The sequence below is a fragment of the Notamacropus eugenii genome, chromosome 1 (genome assembly GCF_028372415.1).
Source record: "Notamacropus eugenii isolate mMacEug1 chromosome 1, mMacEug1.pri_v2, whole genome shotgun sequence".
Classification (NCBI taxonomy): Eukaryota; Metazoa; Chordata; class Mammalia; order Diprotodontia; family Macropodidae; genus Notamacropus; species Notamacropus eugenii.
The window spans coordinates 587,559,345-587,583,914 of NC_092872.1; the positions used below are offsets into that span (position 1 = coordinate 587,559,345).

The window sequence follows — 24,570 nt, forward strand, 5'->3', positions numbered from 1 at the left end:
CCAGGCACTATTCTTAAGCACCTTGGCTTCAATTGTTCATCCCCTCTTTTCTTGATTGTTGTACTAGCCTCCTTAAGTGCTTAAGTGCCGGGAATAGGGAAACAGGCAAAAGAGAGTCTCTGTCCTCAAAGACCTCACATGTAAGGGGAGAGACTACAAGCAAACTAATATGTGTAAGTAAGATATGAACAGGATAAATAGAAAAAAAAGACTAACAGGGAAGGCACTGAGGAGTTGGGAAAGGCTTCCTGTAAAGGATAGGAATTCAGTTGGGATTTAAAGGAAGTCAAGGAAGCCAAAAGGCAAAGTGGAGGAGGGAGAACATTCTAGGCATTGGGGACAGTCAGAGAAAATGCTTGGAAGCTGACACATGGAATGTCATGTCTGCAGAAAAGCAAGAAGCAGTATCACTGGATCAAAATTTATGTGTCAGGGAACAAGGTGTAAGAAGACTGGAAAGGTAAGAGGGGGCGAGGTTATGAAGGGCAGTATATAGGATGGACTGTAGCGAACAGTGTTAGGAGAGAGAGATCTGATTTAGGGAAACAATTAGGAAGCCAATATAATAATCAAGGTGATGAAGGAGTGAACTAGGGGGTAGCTATGTGAAGACTGACAAAGTGTCAGAATGTTATAGAGCTAGATACGGCATGTTTGATAACTGACTGGATTTGTAGAGTGAGAGAGTCAGAAATCAAAGATAACACTAGTCAAAAACCTAAGAAACTAGAAAAAAAACGTGGTTTTGCTTCCTGTAGAAACAAGAAGGTTGAATTTGGAGGAAAGATGAGTTTTCTTTTGGATATAAGAAAATATATATAAATAAAAATGTGAATGACAGTATCTAGTCATTATGTTTTAAGTAGCTATATCAGAAAATAAAGCTATTTTGCCTGCAATGGGACCCCCAAAATTGCAAAAAAATCAGCAGCATGAATTTTTAGTAGTCTATATAAAACTCTTTAAAATTCACTGAGATAGAAAAATGGATTCTTTTTCCTCACACCCACTTATAATTTCAGGGGTCCAGAATTCATTATGATGGCAATAGAAAAAAATCAAAATGACATTTCAGATCATCTTTCCACTAGAATTCACCAGTGCCTTTTATTTCTGTAAGTTTACTCATGACTATCTCAATTGAAGTGGAGACATCTGATTACTGAAAAATTTAGATTTGATTACCAATCTAATTACCAATTCAACAGACTCTTAAACCATTAGAACTAGAAGGGACCCTAGAAATAATATAGTTTACCTTCCTCATTTTATAGGTTTTAAGAAAACTGTGACAGGTTACATCTGCATTCTATCTCACAGCAAGGATACCAAAACTATTAAAATACCAATAATATTCACTTCTCTGAAATATTACTGGTAGACAAAATGCATTTAATCTTCTTTTTGGAACATAGCTTTAAAAAGTGCTCTCAATTTCCTTTCCTTTCTTTTAACCAGTATAATCCAATTAGAAAATTTAACACTTTTTCTAGTTAACCCATTACTAATTTTTCTGTTGACTTTACTTTCACTATCATTTTTGCAGTCTATGTGAATAGGTTTTTCCAATTGTGCAGAGATATGCTCAAATAATCAGAGAATACATTTAAGTAGCACCTTAGCACTTAACACACAGACACACAGACACAAACACACACACACACACACACACACACACCTTTGACATTAATATCTGACATGAGGTATAAGAACAAAAATAAAGAAGCTTTTTGCAGGCTTGATAATAGTATCTAAACAATGCCCTTTGATTTGGAAAAACAGCTGGGCAGAAAGTTAAATGTTATAAACTCCTTAAACCACTGGAGCCAGAGCCGCATGTTCATACACACTCACAAACAGGGTATCAAAAATTAGAATTCTAAAAGCTTATCACATTTTTAAAAGTTCAAGAATAACATGATTTATTCTACAATTTCTGCTCTCATTCAAAAGTGTGATCAATATAGACACTAAATAATTTGTTACCCTGAAGTTACTCTCCAAGGCATGTCATCACTTTGGTTATAAAAAGAAAACACCATAAGACTACAATGAGAGAAAACAATTTGTATACGTGAAAATAGTGTCCAAATCTGTTGTCAATATCACAATTAATCGTGCATTTATTTATTCTACCCACATCCACCAATTAGAGCATAAGCACTACTCAAAATCAGTCAATATACAGTAACAATTCATTCTGCCTTTAACTTCATATGATTTAATTTTCCTTTACTTCTCACAACATTATAATTATGTGCTTTGAATATGCTGTAACTAATATTAGTGGTTTTCTCTACAGTCTCACAAAGTAGAAGAACAGACAAAAAAAGCTTTTTGATCACCTAATCAGTACCCTTAGGGGAAAAAAATTGTTAATATGGAAACAAGGATATATTTTTCCTTCGTGTATGGGATGAAAAACATTCCTTGTGTGGTTCTCATTTCTTCATAATGCTACATAAACATTCTTTAAAGTAAAATTAATGATAATATTTTTGTTGCTAATATCCTAACAATTCCCAGTTTTGTCATGGTAGCAATCTTTACTATAAAAGAGACTATTTTTGATTTTTGCCATGTCTAAAATTTAAGAAATTAGAAATAACCTTTTTAAAAAATAAGATAAAAATATCTTCAGGATTTGTATATACACTACAATAGTGGTCTTTCCAAACAATTAATATTATCAAATTCTTTCTAGTTTTCAATACTTGGGAGAATCTTTGCTTGTCATTCTCACTTGTGTTGTTCCTAAAATGCCTGGTGAAAGACAGGACATCTGCTATTAGTACAATCATCCCCTGCTGCTTACTGGGCTCAGAGTGTTCAGGTTTTCCATTGTTGGAAGGGATTTCCAAGGCTTTAAGAAAAGGCTAGAATTCCTATGTAAACAGGAAGCAAAGATGTTTTAAAGAGGACCAAACTCAGCTGTTCATGGGTCTAACATGGAAAAAGCCTATCTGCTCACTACCTATTTTCATTTGCTTGTTAAGTCTTTCTAGGCTGGTCCTGATCAAGTTTATGTAATTTTAACACTACCCCAAAGTTTTTGGTGGTGTTTTGTTTTGCTGTTTCAGAGAGAAGAAAAAAGTGTTTCATGTTGCCTGTGATATGTTGATCTAATTTATTCTGTCTTTTCTGTATGTAATGAAAATCTGCATCAACCATAACAAAGGCAGTTTGGTGGTGCTGTGGATAGAGGGGTGGGCCTAGATTCAAGAAGGTCTGAGTTCAAATCTGGCCTCAGACACTTCCTACCTGTTTGACCCTGGACTCTCTCTCTGTTTGCCTAGGTTTCTTCAACTGTAAAATGTGGGGATAATAATAGCACCTACCTCCCAGGGCTGTTGTGAGGATCAACTGATATCATATTTGTATAATGCTTGGCACACAGTAGACAGTATACAAATGTATATTACATATATCTATTATGTATATATATATATATATATATTCCTGTTGCCATTGTAATTATTATCATAAGTATATTCCAGGCTCATATTTTTTATCACACATAAATAGCTCCATATAAATGGAACACTTCACCTGCTTTGGTGTTACTCAGTTTCAATAGGCTCTGGTACCTTACTGAGACATTACTCAAAGAAAGCCCAATCCAACCAAAAACAATGTATTCCATTTTTTAAGACTTCCCACAACTCCACTCCTCACACTTCTTTTTTGATCCACTCTCCTTTTCAGTGCACTGATATCCCTGCACTGTCCTTCTGACTTCTTAGTTTGCGTTCACAGGACCAGAGAATTTAGAGCAAGAAGAGACTGGAGATCATGGAGTCCAACTTCCAAACTTGGGCCTCGAGAGAAGGAAACTCTTCAAGGCCAGTCAACATGGAATCAGAGGCAGGACTCCAGGTCTTCTGGCTGCAGATTCACTGCTCTGTCCACTAGGCCATTTTCTGCCACCAATCAATCAATAGGTATTCATTAAAGGCCTGCTTTATGCCAGGCACCATGTTAGCTGCTAGGGTAACAAACACAATGAATGGAATAGTATCTACTCACAAGGCACATATATTCTATGACATAAAATTACTTTTAAACCTCTTAAAGAACTCAGAAGCCATTCTTCTTTTTTTTTTTTGTGCAGAATAATCAACAATTAATAAAAAAAGAAGACTGAATTAAAGTAATTTTATGAGACCTGTAAGTTACACATGTATATAAAAATTACATTAATTTCTAAAGTAGCCAGTTGATATACCTTTGTATCTTATTGGCATCAAAGGTTTTCTCCCTTTTTTATATCCTGATTTTTATAAATCTGAACAGTACATTTGAGATGTAATCTTCACAGCATAACCACTGAAAATATTCCAGCCTTCTGGTCAAGGTACTCAAACTGAGTAACTCTCTATGCAAGACCTAATTTATTTGTACCTTTTTTGTTTATTAGGGCTGATTAACTGGAAAATCCAAAACGATGTTTTAATCATTACTTATAGAAAGTTTATTTTAAGTATTTTAGATTAGAAAAGCATGAATCATATATAGGAAGATCCTTTCAGTGCTCCTTAACTAGCAGGATGCTCATATAGGATGATCCCTTAAAAACATCCATAAAAGGCAAATGTATACAGGATGTGGGAATGGTTCTTTAAAAATGAAAAAAAAAAAAAAGTCCAGTTGCTTAAAACATATTATGGATTGGGAAAAGATTCATGAGACATACTCAGTACTTGCAGATTAGAATAAAAATATTTTTTGTTAGGGGGAGGGGGTTTCACCTGGAAAACCTGATGTCCATCATCTTATTAGGGCTCCAGTTAAGAGGTTAGCCATTAAAGGGAAAACTTCGTTAATTAAATACATCTTCTCCAGTGTCTGGCTGCCAGTTGGCAGAAAATTACTAGCAACAAGGGTGCAATTGACTTCAAGCTATGTCATTTGTGGCTCCTTTGAACTTGACACTATGTCAATGGAACCACTTAAAATCAGCAAAATCATCTTCCTTAATAGCATTAATAATTATTATAAGCACTTGTCTATAAAGGATCAAACTAAGAGAGTGCATAGACTAAGCATTTTGTATCACAATATGATATCTAGTAATTTCTCTAACCTCTAAATATTAGCCATTATTATATGTTGTACACGGAAATATGAAATGACAATAGCTACATAATAATTTGTTAATAATGTGCACACAGTATGTAGGAAATTCAAACAACCAAGAAGAAAGAAAAAAATGTACAAGTCAGCTTCACAGGCATATTTTAATACATCAGTTCTACAAAAATTTTATTACATTTGGTAGCAAGTAAAAGGGTGTGGATTATACAGGAAGAGATCATACCACTTGGAATTTCATAACCACATATTCAACAACAGTTAGCATTAAAACTGAATTATTCATGAAACTAGTTTTTTTTTTTCAGAAACAACCATGAATACTAAGAATCCCATTTAAATTATTGTAGGAGCACTTCTTTCCTTGTAGTCATTAAAAAACACACACATAACTATAAAGGAAGTCTATTTCTTTCCCTTCCCTACTTAACTGAGCATTCAGTCTATAATCAGCTGGTTACCATGAAGTATTATTAAGGAACTATTTTTATGGTTCTTTTTTTATGGGTTTGGTATGCTAACATGAACAGTGGTTTAAAAAAAACATGACTTGGTTATTCTCTTTTATGCTTCCTATATTAAATCAATCCAAAGCTTTGGATCTCTGCATATTATTAGCACAACTAAGAGCAAAAGAGTTTTGAAGTTCAACACATCTTTCAAATTACCAACATCAAATATTTCACCCTATTTGATTCAATCACATCAAAACTTTCAAATCTATCTGAAATAGGATTTTAAAATATCACAGGATCACATAATCTTCATTTCTTTTGCCATTTAACAATAGAAATCTTACAATGTGAACAACTACTTTAGCAAAATAGAAAAATATATTAATTTTGCAGCAGAAAGATGTCTTTCAAAGCTAAAATGAAATCAAGTTTTTACAAAATACAAAAACAAGTCATAAAAATATTTTACATTTATGTATGAACTATAAATATAAGTAAAATTTAAAAAGCATGATTAATAATAGAATTATATCAAAATTATAAATCTGTTATTATTTCCATGATCAGGAAAGTCAAAAAGGTAAAGTATATGTTTTTAATGTAAAGTATCTTGTTAATACTAATAAACAACTTCTAAGTAGTAAACTATAATTTTTTACCCCAAACTTTCCTTATAATTTAAAAATTAACCACTAAAATATTATTTGTCACATTCATTTAAAATTGTGATTTAAAAATCACAACTAAGTGTGATTTTTAAATCATTTTAATGGTCACAATAATAACAGTGACAGATTAATATATTCTACATTGAACATACATTCTAGAATTCATCATTTCATTAAAGAACTAACTTGTTAAAAATAATCATCAGCTAACCCACACAATTAGATTCATACACAAATATTCTAATGCAGACAGACATAGGAACTTGAATTCCAATGAATCACAGAGTTTTATCTTTAGAAAGGTACTTAGGGATCACAAATTTCAGCACTGGAATCATCTGGTTGATCATTTTATAGACAAGAAAACTGAGAAGAGAGAGATAATTGCCTTACCCAGAGTAATGCAACTAATTAAGTACAAAGATGGAAGGAGAACCCAGGTCTTTCAATTTTCCATTACATCATGTTAAGCTTTAAATCTTTTTTTTTTTTTTCATTCTAAGTACCCTATAATTCTCAGTTCCTAAGAAGGAGGCAGTCCTTCATGTTCTTTAAGACTTCTCCCAAGGAATACCTTCCATCATGATGTATTCCTTGACACTACTCCTCTCTCCCAGTAAGCAGTGGTTCCTTCTCCCCTTCAATTTCTCAAACCACTGTTTGACCTCCCCTAAGTATTGGATCATTTTCTAGCTAGTATTACAGCTATTTGTAGGTTATTTTTAAATCAATCTGTTTAGATTATAAGCCCCTTGAGAATAGGAACTATGTCATTTTCACTCTTTTCACTAGTCCCTAGCACAATACCTTGAACATAACAGGTCCCTGATAATATAACACTGGACAATTATAATATCCAATATTTACTGACACCTACAAAGTGCAAAGCATTATGATAAGAGCTGGGGGAGTTTGGGAAGGATTCAAAGATAACTATTTCAATTCAACACATTTTTATTAAATGCTCCAGAGGAAATGGTAACTGTTCTGAAGAAGGTAATAAGCAGAGCCAGAAACAGGAATTTCTGAATTTGAAGCAGCATAAATTGGGGAAAGAACAAGTAGCAATAAACATGTCCTCTGCCCTATTACTGCCCTATTTCTACAGAGGCGGTGGAAAAAAAGAACATGCTGCACCTGGTGATTCCGTTTTTTCTTTCATGATGGAAAAATATGTGTGTGTGCGGGTGATGGTAGTGGTGCATGGTGAATGGATATGTGTGAAAACATTAGTGCCAGAAGAAGAATTTAGCTAAAGCCAGTGATGGCATTATTAATACTGACTCCTGATCCCGCCTTATCCACCATCAATCCAAGAAGGAGACACCAAGAAGGTGTCTAGGTCACAGGGCAGAAAGAAGAATTAGGTAGGTGGATATAGAAAGTTATGGGACCTCCTTTGCAGGATTTACTGTCCCCAGAAGCAGTGACGCATGGCCTAGTGATCCATTAACCATCACAAAACACAGAGGCCACACCATGGTACCTCACAGTGGTTGTTAAAGACTTCAAGTGCTCTCAGTACCTTTTAAATATGCAACCTGGGACAAAATGTGTCACTTAACTCTAATCAAAGCTCTGGTGATAAAGCATGTATCCTATTCCTCATAAAGTACAAGTGATCTGGAGCCTAGACCAGGGGTGGGGAACCTGTAGCCTTGAGACCACATGTGGTCAAATGTGAATAAATCTATTCTGTAAAGTTTGGATTCTGTCAAAGGGTCACACTCGAGGACCCCACATGTGACCTCGAGGCTGCAGGTTCCCCACCCCTGGTCTAGACTCTCAAAAAAATGTTCCACTGAAATAGAAAAGCTTTGCATATGGCTCTAGCTCACAGTTTGTGTGTTCTCTCCAAACACTAGCCATCTTAATTTCTGGAAAGTCCAAAAAAACAGAAGGTTAGCTACTTACTACATGATTAATTTTCTTGGCCATGATAACCCAGAAAGGCATATACATGAATTAAAATAAAATAAATGAACTGGGGAAACAACTTTCTACTGTTGAACTTGGGATAAGGTAATATATTAGGATATTACAAAAGGGTGAGTAGAATCTCTAAGGATGAATAAGATGTCAACAGGTGGTGACGGAATACAGAGAGAGCATTCCAGCTCAGGGAAAAAGAAAAACAAACATATAGAGGCAGGAAAGCAAGTAGTCCATTAAGAGAATATAACTTGTAAAAGAGTAGTACTGCAAGGTAAGGTTGAAATCAGGTAAGCTTTCATCACCTCTAGTTACTTAATATTTAAAATGGGTCAAATACGTAAAAAATGGCAGGGATGTGCCTAGATGAGCTCTGAAGTGCCTGTTAGATATAAAAGATATAAAATTCAGTGATTTGATGAATTTTCCTTCTGGATATATCCTGTGCTGGGCTGTGACACCTAGTGGCAAAATGCTTTATTGCAATCACACTCTATTAGACATAATGTCATGAAAAAAAAGAAGAGGACCAAAAGGGCCAAGGGAAAGCGTGAAGTACAGAGATCTCCAAACATGGGAGAAGTAACTAAGATTTTGGGAGAGAGATTTGGAAACACAGTAGTCTCTGAAAGTACTAATCTATAGCGTTCAGCAAGCTGCAGACATGACTATTATCTTAAATCAGACCTCCACAACTTGGCAAGAGGTAGTGACCAAAATAAAAATAGGCTAAACTTCTTCAGGACACAGATGGATTAGATCAGAGACACACTGACAATGGGTCGCTGTCGTGGGATCATGCGAGAAAAAGGAGAGTGAGCAAAGGCAGCCCTACATTTTTCGCCTGCACACTACAGGTTGTGCAGGCCTGCCTTAAACTCTTTCCTACTGACCAGTTTCCAATTTAGTTCAAGGATATTTTCTTGTGAACACAACAGTCAATAAACTTCACAATTTTTCTAGAATGCATCTAAAATTACAAAATAATCAAGTGAATCTGCGATGTCAGCGATGTAGACCTTCTCCCTAATGATGCAGATGGCAATATGCTCATGACACTACATCCTATAAAACTCCTGTTTATTAGTTATGGGATCCACTCAATGTTTTATTGGCCTACCTTGAGTTCTCCTGACAACCCAAGGATACAAAGGAGCATGTGAGATATTCAGTGGTTTTATACTCTCAAAATACCAGTCCGCTATCTTTCTGACCATATTATTCTGAAGTTGTTTTCACACCACTACTTCTTTGTAATTTCTTGTTTATAAAGTGCTGTATGTGTATGCGCCTGCATGTGCTTCTCCACTCATTGCCTTTTGGGTAATCCTCTACTTCAGTTCTTTGAAGATTGTAGTATTCCATATCACACATTCATAAAATATCAGAACAACATTGGTATGAAAAATATGAGTCTTTGTTTTAGGGAAAACACAGAGTTATTAAAAGAACTGTGTAATTTCCAAAGGCAATTCAGTCTACTCTGTGGGCCCAACTCCTTGTCCTTTTGCAGGGTCAGTCCAAGATATATCAGTATATACTGATAAGTGTTTTATTTACTGAGTTCTTTTCAGGCTCTTTTGATTTCCTCATTATAGGATGGTGAAATGGATCTCTGAGATCCCTTCTCATTTTATAAATGAGAAAACTGAGACCCAGGGACTGGTCCAAAGTTATGTAGATATTAAGACATTCAGAGATAGAACTCAATCCCTACAATTTCAAACTCAGGGTTCTTTTCACTGTACCAGACTGATTTTCCATTAGGTATACAACTACATGGAGCAGTTATGACTAGTGTCATATCCCTTCTTTCATCTATTCCTCATTATTTGGATTAATAATTTGTTTATTATGGAGTCTGTAAAATTGCAAGTCATATCTTCTCATTTTAATGCTTTCTTCAAGCTTTCTATATTAATTTTGATTTATATTCTAATAAGTTGGTAGTCTGTATATAGATGGCTGATTCAGGAATGATTCCAACACTGGTAATGAGTCATTTCTCATCTATTAAAATAAAATTTTTTTGTGATGTTATTTAGTGCTTTCTATGTTTAACATCTGCTTCCTTTTTTCTAAGAAAGTATTCATGAGATGTAAGTGTAAGGTTCTGTGACGTTTACCAAGTCAACGGCAATCTGTGGCTTCTTATGTTCCTTACTCTCAGACATATTTCCAGTACATGTATTGCTATCCTTGTCTTTTCCAACCTTTGCCATGAGATCACCTAATATCAAAGGACATAGTGATACAATCTGGAAAGGCTCTTGAGCTCTTCATAGAATATTGCATACTCATAATGGTAACAGATGCTGGAAAATAAGATATACTTATCTTCATGGTAGTCTTTTGGCAGGTATGTACCATAAGTACTGGAATGAGTACAAAATGAGCAAATGTCCCATAACATTCTATTTTTTGCTGTCTTTATGCAAGATAAAACAAATTCCCTTATTTTCTCAAAGAAGAACCCAAGAGCCACTCTTTAACTGCAACTTCCTTTTGTCTTCTGATTTTATTTAAAGAATCACAGAATATGAGAGTTAGAAGAGATCTCAGAAGCCATGTAGTCCAATTCACAGAAAAAGGAACCCCCACTAAATCCTATCTAACAAGTAATCATCAAGCCTGTGCTTGAAGACATGCAAATTCAACGTTCTTTCTATTGTACTATACCCTTCTTAATTCATTTTACATTTCAGTCACACTATTAGCTCTTCTCTGAATATTCCATCTTCTATCTCTAAGTCTTTATACAGATATAATCTAATATGGCTGGCCTGTACTTCATCCACACCTTGGATTCCTAACTTCATGCTCCATCCATGAGAAATTAATTTTCACGCATGGCTAACGTATGAGTGCTTTGCTTGCTATTTCAGGGCGTTAATAGACAAATATTTTACTTTAATTTCACTACTACTTGAATCCTTTTCCTATGAAAAAGTTACATAGCACCTTTAGGGATTCATATAAAGGGATGCAACATACTTTAGAAGCGAAACAATTTTGTTAAATTTGTACTCACTGATGAACTTATTTTGCATAGTTTCTAGCAAAGCTTGGTGGGCATCTTCAGCTTGCAAAGCATGTGAACATTCTCTGGCCAGTATGGTACGTACAAGGTGCTCTCCACAGCCTACAAATCCAAAAATATTCAGAAGTGGTTAAAAAATAAACCCCCAAGGTGTGTTTTTACAGTCTAAATAACAATTCAGCACCATCATGCAATATTTTAAAAGTATTTATGCTTTAGTATACTTTACATAGAGGTGAAATTGTATGATGGATATTTTTGTCAGTGGAGTGACGAGATTTGTAATTAATAATGAAATACCCAAAACTCTATAATCTGAAGAGAACACAAAGGAAACAACTAGACTAGAGAAATGAATCACATAATTTCTTGACTCAAGAGCTCTCTGCTTGCTTTGTTTCATTTCAGTTATCATTTCTTATTTTCTAAAAAATTCCTGAGACATTTGCTACTCCCCCACCCCACACACAATGGTAATCTTGCTTAAACTGAAGACTATACCTGAATTGCAAGGGGACAAGAGCAGAATTTTGGATAGTCCACAGCTATCTATATTTACTAGAGAAAAATTATAGTAGTTGAACTATGACATTTCTAATTTCCTAAACCCATTTTCTTTCAAGGATGAGCAATGATAGCTAAGGCAGAGGAACGCCCTATCATAATATTGATTCCGTACAAGAAAAGTTGATCCTTTCCATTTGAAGGGAGGTGATCCTAAAGACACTTAGGGGGCTTCAAGGGAAGATCTTGGATAAATAGAATATAAATAAACATAAAAAGAGAGGGAAAGGTCTGTAAAGAAGTGCCACTTAGGCTATGCCTCAGTAAAAGCAGAAGTTTAAGACAAAAAATGGGAAGGATAATAAAAAGGACTTTCTTGAGGACAAGAAGAATAAAGAAGAAAAAGCTTCACTATTTCAGACAAGTAGGAATTATAGTAAGAGGAAAAGAAAAAAAGTAAGAATTAGTTACTCCTATTTTGTTTCTTTCTTCCCTTTTGGGAAGAATGATTTCCCAAATAGAAAGGATAAAATTAAATGGGTGAAATGGTATTGAACACAAAATAAGAAAAGGCAAAAGAGCTATCATGCCCTTGCACTAAATTCAAAGCACCTTTCCTAAATCACATGGCAGGATACCAAATGTAGTGGCTGAATCACTATGTGTGATCTTGAAGAACTGGGGTTAATGTAGGAGGTGCCATAGGGCTGAAGATGATTGTGTATAAGAAGACATCTACAAAGGAGACTATAAAAACAGGTCATTCCACAACTGACAGAAAGTCAAAGGTCATGAACAGACAGTTTTCAGACAAAGAAATCAAAGTTAACTAGTCATATAAAAAATGCTCTAAATCACTATTGATCAGAGAAATGCAAATTAAAACAACCCTGAGGGACCACTCCTCAGCTATCAGAATGGCTAATATGACCAAAAAGTAAAATGTTGGATGTTGGAGAGGATGTGGAAAAACTGGGACACTAATGTACTGCTGGGAGAACTGAGGATTGATCTATCCATTCTGGAGGGTAATTTGGAACTATGCCCAAAGGATTATAAAACCATGCATACTCTGATCTAGCAATATTTATCATTTTTTAAAAAGTTACCTTCAAAAACTTGCTTTTTAGTTTAATATTTCTAAACAAAATATTTTAAAGTTTTGCTGATAAAGATAGCCTGCAAATAATTTTTTCTGTTTCAAAATCTAATGCATTAAAAGTGAAAACTTAACTGTAATTTTGAAAACTAGGTCTATATCCTAAAGACATAAAAAAAGGGGGGGAGAAGGATCTATTAGTACAAAAATATTTGTAGCAGCTCTTTTTGTGGTGTCTAAGAATTAGAAATCAAAAGGATACCCATCAATTGGGGAAGAGCTTAACAAGCTGTGCTATATAATTGTAGTGGGATATTATTGTATAAGAAACAACAAGCAGGATGATTTCAGAAAAACCTGGAAAGATTTACATAAACTGATACATAGTGAATTGAACAGAATCAGGAGAACATTATATACAGCAAAAGCAATACTGTTTGATGAAGAACTGTAAATGACTTAGCTATTCTCAATAAGATGATGATTCAATCCCAAAGGACTCATGATGAAACATACTATCCACATCCAGAGAAAGAATTTATATGAATTGAATACATACTATTTTTCACTTTCTTCCTTTCATTTTTTTCTTTTATGCAAGTCTTTTTATACAAAATGACTAACACAGAAATGTTTTACATAACCACACATGTATAACTTGTATCTGATTGCTTACCCTCTCAAGAAGGGGGGGAGGGTTGGAAGGGATCAAATCTAGAACTCAAAACTTGAAATAAACATGTCAAAATATAAATAAAAGATAGTAAAAATTAGGTGGATTCAAAACTGATTCAATGAATGAATTCAAACACCACTGATTTTTAAATTTATGTTACAAAAAAAAAGTCATTAGCAGAATCTCCTAGAGCTCAACCCTTTTTTTTCAAATTAATTTCTTGGACAGAATTAAGATCCACAGAGACTAATGAAATGAAATAGCATGGATGTAAAATCCTCTATCAGTATTCAAAAATATGACAATATGAATTGAAGTGAAAAAAAAAACTGGTGACTGAGTTTGTAAACAACATAAAAATAACTATTTTTTCTTGGTGGCATTTTCCAATTTACAGTTAAGATTTTACTTTTAATGTATTTAGTCTGTGGAACAGAAAAAATAATTAACAGGCCATCTTTATAAGTAAAACTTTAAAATATTTTGTTTAGAAATATTAAAATCAAAAATTGTTTTTGATTGTAACTTACTTTTTAAAAAATGATGTTACTAAAATGTTTTGCATATTAAATCTATTTCATTTTTTTTCAAAATCTCAAATTAAGTTATTGTCTCAAAACCATAATTAGATCAGTTATAATACAATGGATATTTGACTCCTTTAAAAAATTTTTCCTGAGTAAATATGATGCTCTTAAAAAAATCTTATGTTTGTAGTCTAGAAAATTAAATTATTCAAATGGTTGGCACATATTAAGAGCTAAGTAATTTTTTTTTCCCATTTCATTCACATAATGGGTACAGAATGGAAAACAGTATTACAAGTTTCTTTGGACCACAATATTAATATCAAAAAGCCCACAACTGAGATATCCTCTTTCTATATAAAAGTTTGATTTCCAAGACCCTTTCAATCTTTTGCTTCTTAGGTTTTAACAATGCAAATCAAGATGGTATTTTTTGTTAAGTCAAATAAATCACACAGCAATCACTACTATCATCATAATATTATGTTATTTATAATGAAATATAAATAAAAATATTCATGTTTAACTTTTCATTTCAATTTTCTAAAATATAGATGCATTAAAAATCCAGGATATAAATATAACTTTTAATTTTATTGCCACTGGTTTATAGAGCATGATTTACTCTGTGGTTTCTAAAAAGTTTATAAGAATTCACTATAATCCACTATTTTCAATGGACAAAAAAGTAAGATAACAGAATTAAAATATAATCTTTCCATCTTGAATGCCATATTTTAGGCTCAATTTTGTTTTCATGAGCACTTTTAAGACAGGTTCTTATTTTTAAAAAAGTTTAGAAATTGGCCAAGATGAAAGATTTGAAAGAACATGATTTAGAGTCAGAAGATTTAAGTTCCCATCCCACCTAAATTAGTCATGTGAATTTGAATTGATCCTTAAGTCTATAACCTCTGCTTCCTTATTGACAGAAAGTTATAAAATGTTTGTACTAAATACCTCAGAAGCTTCTTGTGCTCTTCAATCAGATAATATATCTAAAAGCACTTGGAAAACTATAAAATTCTTTACAAGGGAGAGCTAGTAATGCCAATCATAGTGTTGTGGATGGTGACACTAGTAGTAATATTAATTCCAATGCTTATTTTCCCTGTTTCCTCTTTACCTACATCCATAGATCATACATCTCTAAAAGTGATGTAAGTGCCAATCATTGGGTAGAGGAACAAGAAATGGGAAAGGGAATGAATAGCCAGCCCAGGTGTTGGACTGGCACTAATAAAAAGTTAACAAACATAGAGGAAGACTTCCATCATATTAAGTGAATTCTCTGTGGAAGATTTTTAGGTGATAAGACAAGAATCGCATGAGATGAGATAGTATGGATGGGGCTAGTAGAGGGAATTTATACATTGTCAAAATCTGAGACCCAAATCATGTCTTCTTTGATGTAATAGGTATGTTGGTAAGTCAGTCATTAACATTTATTAAGTACTTACTATGTGTCAAGTACTGTCCTAAATGGAAAAACAAAAGACATTACCTGCCCTAAAGGAGTTCAAAGTCTAATGACGCAGAGAAAGCACAGGCAACTATGTACATATAAGTTCTACATAGGATCAACTGGAAACAATAAATGGCAGGAAGGCACTGGAAACAAGGGGGGTTAAGAAGGACTTCCTTACAAGTGAGATTTTAGCTGGACTTGAAGGAAGCCAGGGAAGTCAAAAGTCAGAGATGAGGAAAGAGAGCATTCCAGGCATAGAGGACAATCAGGAAAAGTGCCTGGAGTTTCTTGTTCAAGGAATAGCAAGGAAGCCAGTGTTGCTGAATCTCAAAATATGTGTATTGGGGGGTGGGCATATGAGGAGGAGATATAAAATGGAAGAATACTGAAAACACAGAGTGAGGAAAGGGCATCCAGATTATGAAAGGTTTTAACTGCCAAAGGGAAGATTTTATATTTGATTCTGGAGGTGACAGGGAATCAATGGAGTTTATTGAGTAGGGGTGATATAGTCAGATCTCTGCTTTAGGAAGATCACAGTGAATGGAGGATGGAATGGAGTGAGAAATTTATTGTAGAAAGACCAATTAGCAGTTATAACTTTTATAATAATAGTCTAGGATCTAGGGGATAAGGACCTGTACCAAGGTGGAGGCAATGTCAGAGTAGACAAGGAGACTTATGCAAGAAATTATATAAATGTAAAATCAACAAGTCTTGCCAACAGGTTAGATATGGGGAAGGGCAGGTAAGGAAGCATATGCATGTATTTAAATATGCTGCTGTCTAATAAATCTGTAATGATATTGCTAACTTTTGCTAACAATGTGTGGTATTATAGGTTTCAGTCAAAGAAAAGTTTGCTTTTAGTGGTATTCACCCACAGAAATTCCAGGGCTTCTTAGAATAACTAGTCAAAAGCTGAAATGATTCATAATAAAATTTTTCCATTCTGCTTTCCCAAACACTGGAATCCAGTGTTCAGTTATATCTTCCCTTTTGTGCTTAATAATGAAGATATAAACAAAAATGTGTCTTTAGTTCAAGGGTGACTTCTAAAGTAGTTACATGTATGATGAAAACATGCATTAAGAAAACAGATATAATACAATAACTGGTAGTATATGACAATTTAAAAAGAGAATTGACATCATTCTCAAAAAAGCAGCAACACTCAAATTGAAATTTTTATTATGTGTCCTTGGTCTTGCTTATATTCACAACTTTATTTCCACTGTTTTTATCTTACTAAGTTTATATTTAATGATAAAAATATACTGATTAAAATCATTAACACATTTTCTAAGTAAAAGGATTATGCAGTTCTAATGCCAGATCTAGCAAAAATACACTATATTACTTTAGGCAAACTAGTTCAACTTATTCTTCCTCATTTTCCTCATCAGTAAAATGAGATGAAAGAATGAGGATAAATAAGTAAATAAAATGAGGAAAAGAAATGCGAGCAGTGTCAGATTTTACATTCTTGAACTCACAGATCACTGCAGATGGTGATTGCAGCCATGAAATTAAAAGATCCTTGTTCCTTGGAAGGAAAGCTATGGCAAATTTGGACAGCATACTAAAAAGCAGAGACATCACCTTGCCAACAAAGGTTCATATAGTCAAAGCTATGTTTTTTTTCTTCAGTAGCAATGCTTGGCTGTGACAGCTGGCCTTTAAGGAAAACTGAGCACTACAGAATAGACACCTTTGAATTGGGTTGCTGAAGAAGAATTTTGAGACACCCTTGGCCAGTAAGAAGGTCGAATAAGTCAACACTTAAAGAAATTAATTCACGCTACTCACTGGAAGATCAAGTACTGAAGCTTAAACACTTCAGTCACATAACAAGAAGACAGGACTCATTGGAAAAGACCCTGATGCTGGGAAAGAGTGAAGGCAAAAGGAAAAGGTGACTGTAGGGGATGAGGTGGATAAATAGTATCATGGAAATAATGAACATGAACTTAGACAGAGAGATAGTGGAGGATTCAAGGTTGTGGTATGCTGTGGTCAATGGGGTCATGAAGAGTTGGACATGACTGAACAACTCTTAATTCTGACCTTGTGAACAATAGAAAATAAAATCTATTCCTCCTTCCAACACAAAGAAAAGGAGAGGCAGTATTAAACAGTACAAGAAGCACTTGATACAGAGTCAGATCCTACCTCCACCATTTACTATCCACATACCCTTGACCAAGTCAAAACCTCTCAGATAGAAAATCTTAAGGTCTCTTCCAGTTCTAAATCTATAATTCCCTTATGCCATGCACTACTGTGTTCCCTTTTACTTTTACATTCTTCAGCCTAGCATTTTCATTTTCTTCTATTGTTTCTTAGATGACATGGTTTCCAGTCCCTTCACCATTCTAGTTGCCTTCTTCTGAACACATAATACTTTGTCAGTAATCTGATTTACGTGTCCCCAAAACTAGACACAATCTCTAGATGCCATGTGCAATATTCTGAAAGCAGAATTGTTTTTCCCTTAATGTATGTATACCATACAGTAAATATCAGATCCATTTAGAATTAATTCAATTGTCCAAGTATCTTATTTATCTGGAATACAGCCAAGAAGCAGGAAAGTATATGAAAATGTCATTTGAGTATACAAAAATAAATATCTCAGTAGCCACCTTCCAAACTGATCATATTTGCTCATTGTCAAAAGTTTTACATAGAAACTACTATAATTTTATAGATAATCCTGATAGGTAATTTTGAAGCATCAAATTAAAATCAAGGAGATAGACTAAAAGTAATCATATCCAATTTACCATTATCAAATGATAGTGGTATTGGAGGTAAAAGAAAAAAAATACAAAACCTAGAGGAAAAATAACCCTTCAAAATGCTCAGCAAGATGGAGCCATTTAAGAAACAACAAACAGTCCCACATGATGTAATAAGCTCTCCAAAGCAACTCCTCCACACTCCCTTCCCTTCACCCTGTTGTTGGTTAGCTTCCATCTCTCTGTGTATCTCCTGTATGTGTGTGTGTGTGTGTGTGTGTGTGTGTGTGTGTGTGTGTGTGTGTGTGTGTGTATATATATATATATATATGTATGCTGTTGCTGCATACCATCTCTTCCAGTAGAAAGTGTGTTCCTTAAGGGAGGTGACTCTGTTTTTGTCTTTCTTTATATTCTCTGAACTTAGCATAGCAGCTAATATATAGTAAATGCTTAATAAATACTTACTGTTGTTCTTGTTTAGAATTTAGTACAATAATGTGTTGTTTATAAATGTCAAATACTACCTTTGGATTAAAAAAATTGACTTCAAAAGTATAAAACAGGAAAGGTATGGCCGCTAGCATTTATGTAACATTTTATTGTTTATAAAGCGTTTTTACAAATATTCTGTGGCCGAACCTCACTACAACCCAGGATGTTATTATGATCCCCACTTTACAAGTGAGAAACGGCAGCAGACAGAATTGAAGTGACTTGCCGAGGGTCACACAGCCAGTATCTGAAGTGTGAGAAGAACAGAGATCTTCCTGACCCCAAGACTGGCTCTATCCGCTATGCCATATATCTTCTGAGATTTTGGAACCTTAATATATGTCAACATTGTGATCTAATATCCAAGAAAAATAATGTGATCTTAGGCTGCACCAAGAAAATTATAGTAATAAAATGACCACTGGGACATTTAAAATGAGTACAGCACGTCGACCCACAGACTTTATAATCCATTTTGCTTTCAAAACGGAATATAAAAGAAGTAAAAGAAGATATGGAGTACACTGTTACCTCTGGGGATTAATGAAAGAGATACAGAGTTGAATTCTGAGGTTGAGACCACATTGAAAATCATTTTAGTTCAAGGCAAGATAAGGGAGATAGTGTGATTGAGGAAGCTGGTGCTCTGCTTTCCATGCTGATGAATCTAAAAAATGGGGGCAGAGACAAGTGCAACAAACGCTAATGAAGCATCTATTTGGAATTCCCCTAAATACAATTGTGGAATAAGTTTCAAGAATCACATAAAAAAACATTTTGAACTGAAAGCATCAACAATTTCTATAAACAAGGAGAATAAAATAAAATGTCCCAGAAAAGTTAAGTTGAAGAATAAAGAGGAATCTGACAGTCAATAGCTTTTAAATAAAGCTCAGTGGCAGGAGGTCCTGGGTATTTTGAAGAAATGTCGCTCTTCTGAAGGTAGTTAAGCCTGGAAGCATGCATAGACAAGTCATAGTGGCTGCTGGGGAAGAGGAAAAGGCTGAAGAACCAGGAAATAGCTTAACTCCTCAAGAGACTGGTATAAAAATTGCTAAAATGGCTACTTGACACAACTTTGTAAAAGACAAAATATGCTGAAACATCACAGGAAGCTTGGAAAAGCAACAGTAACAAACTGTCATGTTACTCCTTAAAGGGAGACAAATAAATTTGATGCTAATTAGAAAAAGTAGAAGGTGAGACTTTAGTTGAGACAAAGAAACTAGAGGAACTAGGGGCAGAGATAAGCAGGGAGAACATTTCAGGCATGGGGGACAGCTAATGAAAGTGCACAATCAGGAGATGGATGGTTCTGTTCAAGGAGCAACAAGGAAGCCAGTGTCACTGGATATCAGAGTACATGGAGTGAAATGTATATTCTTCTTTTGTTGCCAAAGAAGACTATGTCAGTCATCAGAGAAATGATGACATGACTTACACTTCATTCCACTATGACATCAATTTATTAGTCAATCAGTACTCCTTTGGTGTGGTTTTTAAAGCATAAATCTATTTAACTCTATTATAATTCAACCCACAGGTTTGATTACATAGTAGTCCAATTCCCTCACTTTACAGATAAGAAAACTAAGGATCAGAGGACTTAAGTGATTTGGCCAGTCACAGTTATTGGGAGGACTAGTAATCAAATACAAGTCTTATGACTCCAAATTCAATATCCTTTTGCATCCTAATATATTACCTTAGTAAATACCATTAAAGAGCTTGTTACATGCAGTCTCAAATGCGATTATCTACCATAGCTAACTAAGTCTGCTAACAAACTGATTACAATATTCATTCACTTCTCTTATATCAGTGATATAGTAGAAAGACTTGGAATAAGCAGATTCCTGGGTTAAAATCCAGCCTTTGCCACTTGCTAGCTAGGTAAATCATGGACAAGTTTGTTAAGCTCCCTGAGTGTTCATTTGCTCTTATACAAAATGGGGAAATGATATATCATAAGATCATTGTTAGGATCATATGGATGTACATAAAGTGTTTTGCAAACCTTAAAGCATTGTATATGTCTATTTATATTTGTGTATATTCCGATATTACCATTACCTTATTGTTTTAGTCTCTTTTCCCCCACAATGGATTTCACATAATTATCATCATCCCATTCTTCCCATCTTTCTCAAATGGTGGCAAACAGAAACAGATTGTAGGAGTGGTGATGATTGCTGGTTGTAGTGGTGAGGATTGTGGTGCTGACTAGATATGATTTCATCAGCATAGAAAGTTCCTACAGAAGAATTTCTTCAATGCAGATTGGCACCTTCTTCACAACCTATAGTCTTAGAAAATTTCCAGAGGCTTTACAAGATTGGAAGTTGCCCAGGGTCACAGAGCCAATATGTGACAGAAGTGGTAACCGAACTTCAATCTTCCTGATGAGTCAGTTTTCCATCCACTACAGGATGCTGCTTCGTTTTATCTCATACCTCTCATCTTTTTCCTGTGAGGTTTATACAGAATGAGTTCTGACACAAATTACTATCCTGCTATTGATCTTTTATGTTTAATATTCTATTGAGTAATGCACAGGTGGATTCAATAACTGCTTTTGGTAGTTGAATAAAAGTACTGTATTAGAGTATAGGTTCACTGAAAGTATCTTTGGTATAGCTCTAGTCACAGAGTGTATAGGGATGTCTTGCACCTCATCATGTTCCCACATAATTTTGATCTCTTTTGCAAGATCTCTATGTTATCAAAGTTTTTCATCCATGAAGTTTAAAGAGTATAAACATTAAGTATATCAATATTTATTTTAATGTTATTTTTAAGTTTTAATGGTTTGATGGCCTGTGCAATTGTGGAAAACAGTACAGTTCATGACAGTGGTCTGGTTCCACAGCTATCCAGGATATTTTGAGGTCTAAATTTGTAGCATGGGAATTTTTAGTCTGCCAGTCTATGAAAGAAGCTGTAATACTTCTGAGATATACCTCTAGCTACACCATAGCATTTTGCTAGGTATTTAGTAGGTGTTCAAATTTTAGAGCCTGGAATGATATGCTGAATACTTTCTACCATTTCCATACAAAATTTATATTGCCTACTAAGTCTAGGTTCCTTAAAGATAACTCTTTGGAATTTTAGCAATGACTTGGTCCTGAATTGCCATAATTCTCCCCAACATGCCCAATTTCTAAAAACCAATCCACATAACCTAGACACATGTTTAATTCTTTCTCTAAATATTATAGGCTAACTTCATGTAGATGTTTCCAATGGAGGATTTTTTATTTCATTCTTGGATCTCATCCATTTCATAAACTGCAATCGGACGTAAATACCTTTTGGTTGTATATGACAAATCCAGTGGCATATACCTCATAATATGGCTTTATTCACTATTGTTCAGTGAAGTGATGTCTGGTTGTTACAAAAGAATTTCTACAGATTTTATGTGATTATCATGTGCTCCATGAATATGTAATAATCCTCCTTTGGAAGGGAAACTTGTTATAACTGCCTTTGGGTGATATATTTTGTTATTTTTTTTAATATTGTATAGGTTTTTGTTAGGCACAATGGAGAGAAAACTGGACCTGGAATCAAGAAGACTTATCTTCCTGAGTGTCAAATCTGGCCTCAAACACTTACTAGCTGTGTGATCCTAGGCAAGTCAATTGACCTTTGTTTGCCTCCATTTCTTCATCTATAAAATGAGTTACAGAAGGAAATGACAAACAATTACAGCACCTTTGCCAAAAAAAACTCAAATGGGGTCACAAAGAGTAGGACATGGCTGAAACAACTCAAAAACAACAAACTGTCCATTTCACAGTTCCGAAAGTATAAATTAAACTTGTTATTGAGTATTTTTGCTTAAAATGTTTTCTTTTGATTCTTCTGAATTTTCAGGATGCAAATAGATTTCTCAGTTCATTAACAATTTGAAGCTGTTGTGCTGAATGTGTCTTGTCTGGAGATGACTACGGCACTTATTTGTGGATATGACATTCATCCAATAGTTCAACATAATCTTTGGATCTAAGCTCTAACTTTCAATATCTATCTTCTCTTTGTATATGTTAATAATTTTATACTTAAGGAGTCCAAACAACATTTTGATAACAATAAAGGAGGCTACCATGAAATAAAGAGCTGTTTAATGTAATTTTTAGTGAAACCATATAACTTGATGTACATCAAGCCATTAATAAAAACGTTTTGGTCCACTTCTATCTTCAATCTGGAAGCTATATTTAATTTTATTTAAGAGTGATGACAATGAATTTAGGTAGAATTATAAAATTGTCTCCCTGAAAATACCACATTTTATATCAAGTACTGAAATTATCACACTGGCATGTTTTAAATAGAGAAAAATTTTTCCATGCAAATTTCAAATACTCAAGAATTTTTCCTATTTTTTGTATCTATCCATTTGTAGTACAAAAGTACGTCATGAGTGCAGAATTGAGGCAAAGGTTATGCAACAACAACAAAGCTATAATTGTTCAGGTACTACTTTATTCAGTAATTATCAAATTGATAGAATGTTGCTATTTATATCCTGGGATGTTTTGGCATGCCTCTTTGATTCCTCAGCCACTACATAATTTTTTGTAAATGTTTATAGATTTTTTAAAGTGCCATAAGTTCTGAATCCGTTGTTTAAAGTACCTAAACAAATAACTGGTCTGCAATTGGAGGGTTTTCTGACATTCTCATAATTTGAGAATAGAAATGTGATGCCTTCTGCTAAGAAATGTGAAATTCAGGCTTGTATCTGAGTGGAAGCTGGTAAAATGTTTTCTTACTAATTCATGCACCCCTTCTGAAGTGTCTGAGAGAATAATTATGGGGCTTGTTTAGCTCTGTCACTGCATTTTTTAGAGAATTTAGAGTTTTAGTGACTTCTTTTGATGTAACTATTCTGACATTCATTATATTAATGCTATATAAACTTTTTTTTGTTTGAGCCAACTTTTTTTTTGTTTTGGATTTCTTATTACTATAGAGATGAGTGAAAAATTTCTACATATCTCTTCCTTATAAATCAGACTTTACTGTAGCAATTGCATAAAAATATGACTTTACTAATTTCAGTGGTATAGATTTAATCTGACTAAACTTTATTTAATATCTTGAGATTCATCATCAATGATATTTAATATCATTGAGATTCAATCTAAGGCAAAGGGTTCACAGGACTTTTAAAAACATACAAGAAGTGCCAGTCTTTCAACTTACTTCCTCTTAGCTATGTAGCTTCTTGATGAACCAAATATAACTTCAAATGCATTTGTGAAAATTTTCGTGAGAGACTTTATCAGACATCACTGCCAACAAAACATGGAAAAGATACTTTAGTCTCAGTAGATCATTCATTTTGAGTAAGTTATTTCAGGCAACACATGATATATTTAACTGCCTCTAACAACTGACGTTCTCTTTAATTTGTTTGAATAAAGGGGGGTAATTTGGTTTTAAAAATCCTTTATGTTGCCTGAAATATTGACTCATGCATTTACCAGAGTCTTTTATCCATCTAGAGAATACCTATTTCCTTCAGCTCATGTGCAACCGCTTCATGCATATCATCTTTGGAAGGCTGCTATTTAATGGGTTTTATGGAACCCCAAAGTAATGATAAACTCTCAGAAAACTGGAAGGAGTTAATATAGCGGCTATGATTTTTATTATTTTTCTTCATCTTAAATTTTCAAAATTTTAAAAAAACCTAAAACTTTGTACACTAAGCTATTATTTTTCTTGCCATCTTTCTTCCTATTTTCAGTATTTCCTTCCTATCAAAGGTCCTACACAATTGATTGGCAAGAGATGGCTAAAATAAAATAGAAATGCCAGGCACCTACCCTCTACTTCAAAGACAATTAAAACTTTCCA

At 34.1% G+C, this 24,570-nt stretch overlaps 1 protein-coding gene across 5 annotated transcripts in view; it reads right to left on the bottom strand.

The window, feature by feature from the left end:
* TASP1 (taspase 1) overlaps positions 1–24,570 on the bottom strand; it is a 315,002-nt gene that overhangs the window by 75,467 nt on the left and 214,965 nt on the right. For all 5 annotated transcript variants that reach the window (XM_072634477.1, XM_072634476.1, XM_072634475.1 and 2 more), the window contains one exon: positions 11,178–11,288. In XM_072634477.1, the coding sequence (XP_072490578.1) occupies positions 11,178–11,288 (111 nt within the window). The remainder of the gene's footprint in view (positions 1–11,177; positions 11,289–24,570) is intronic.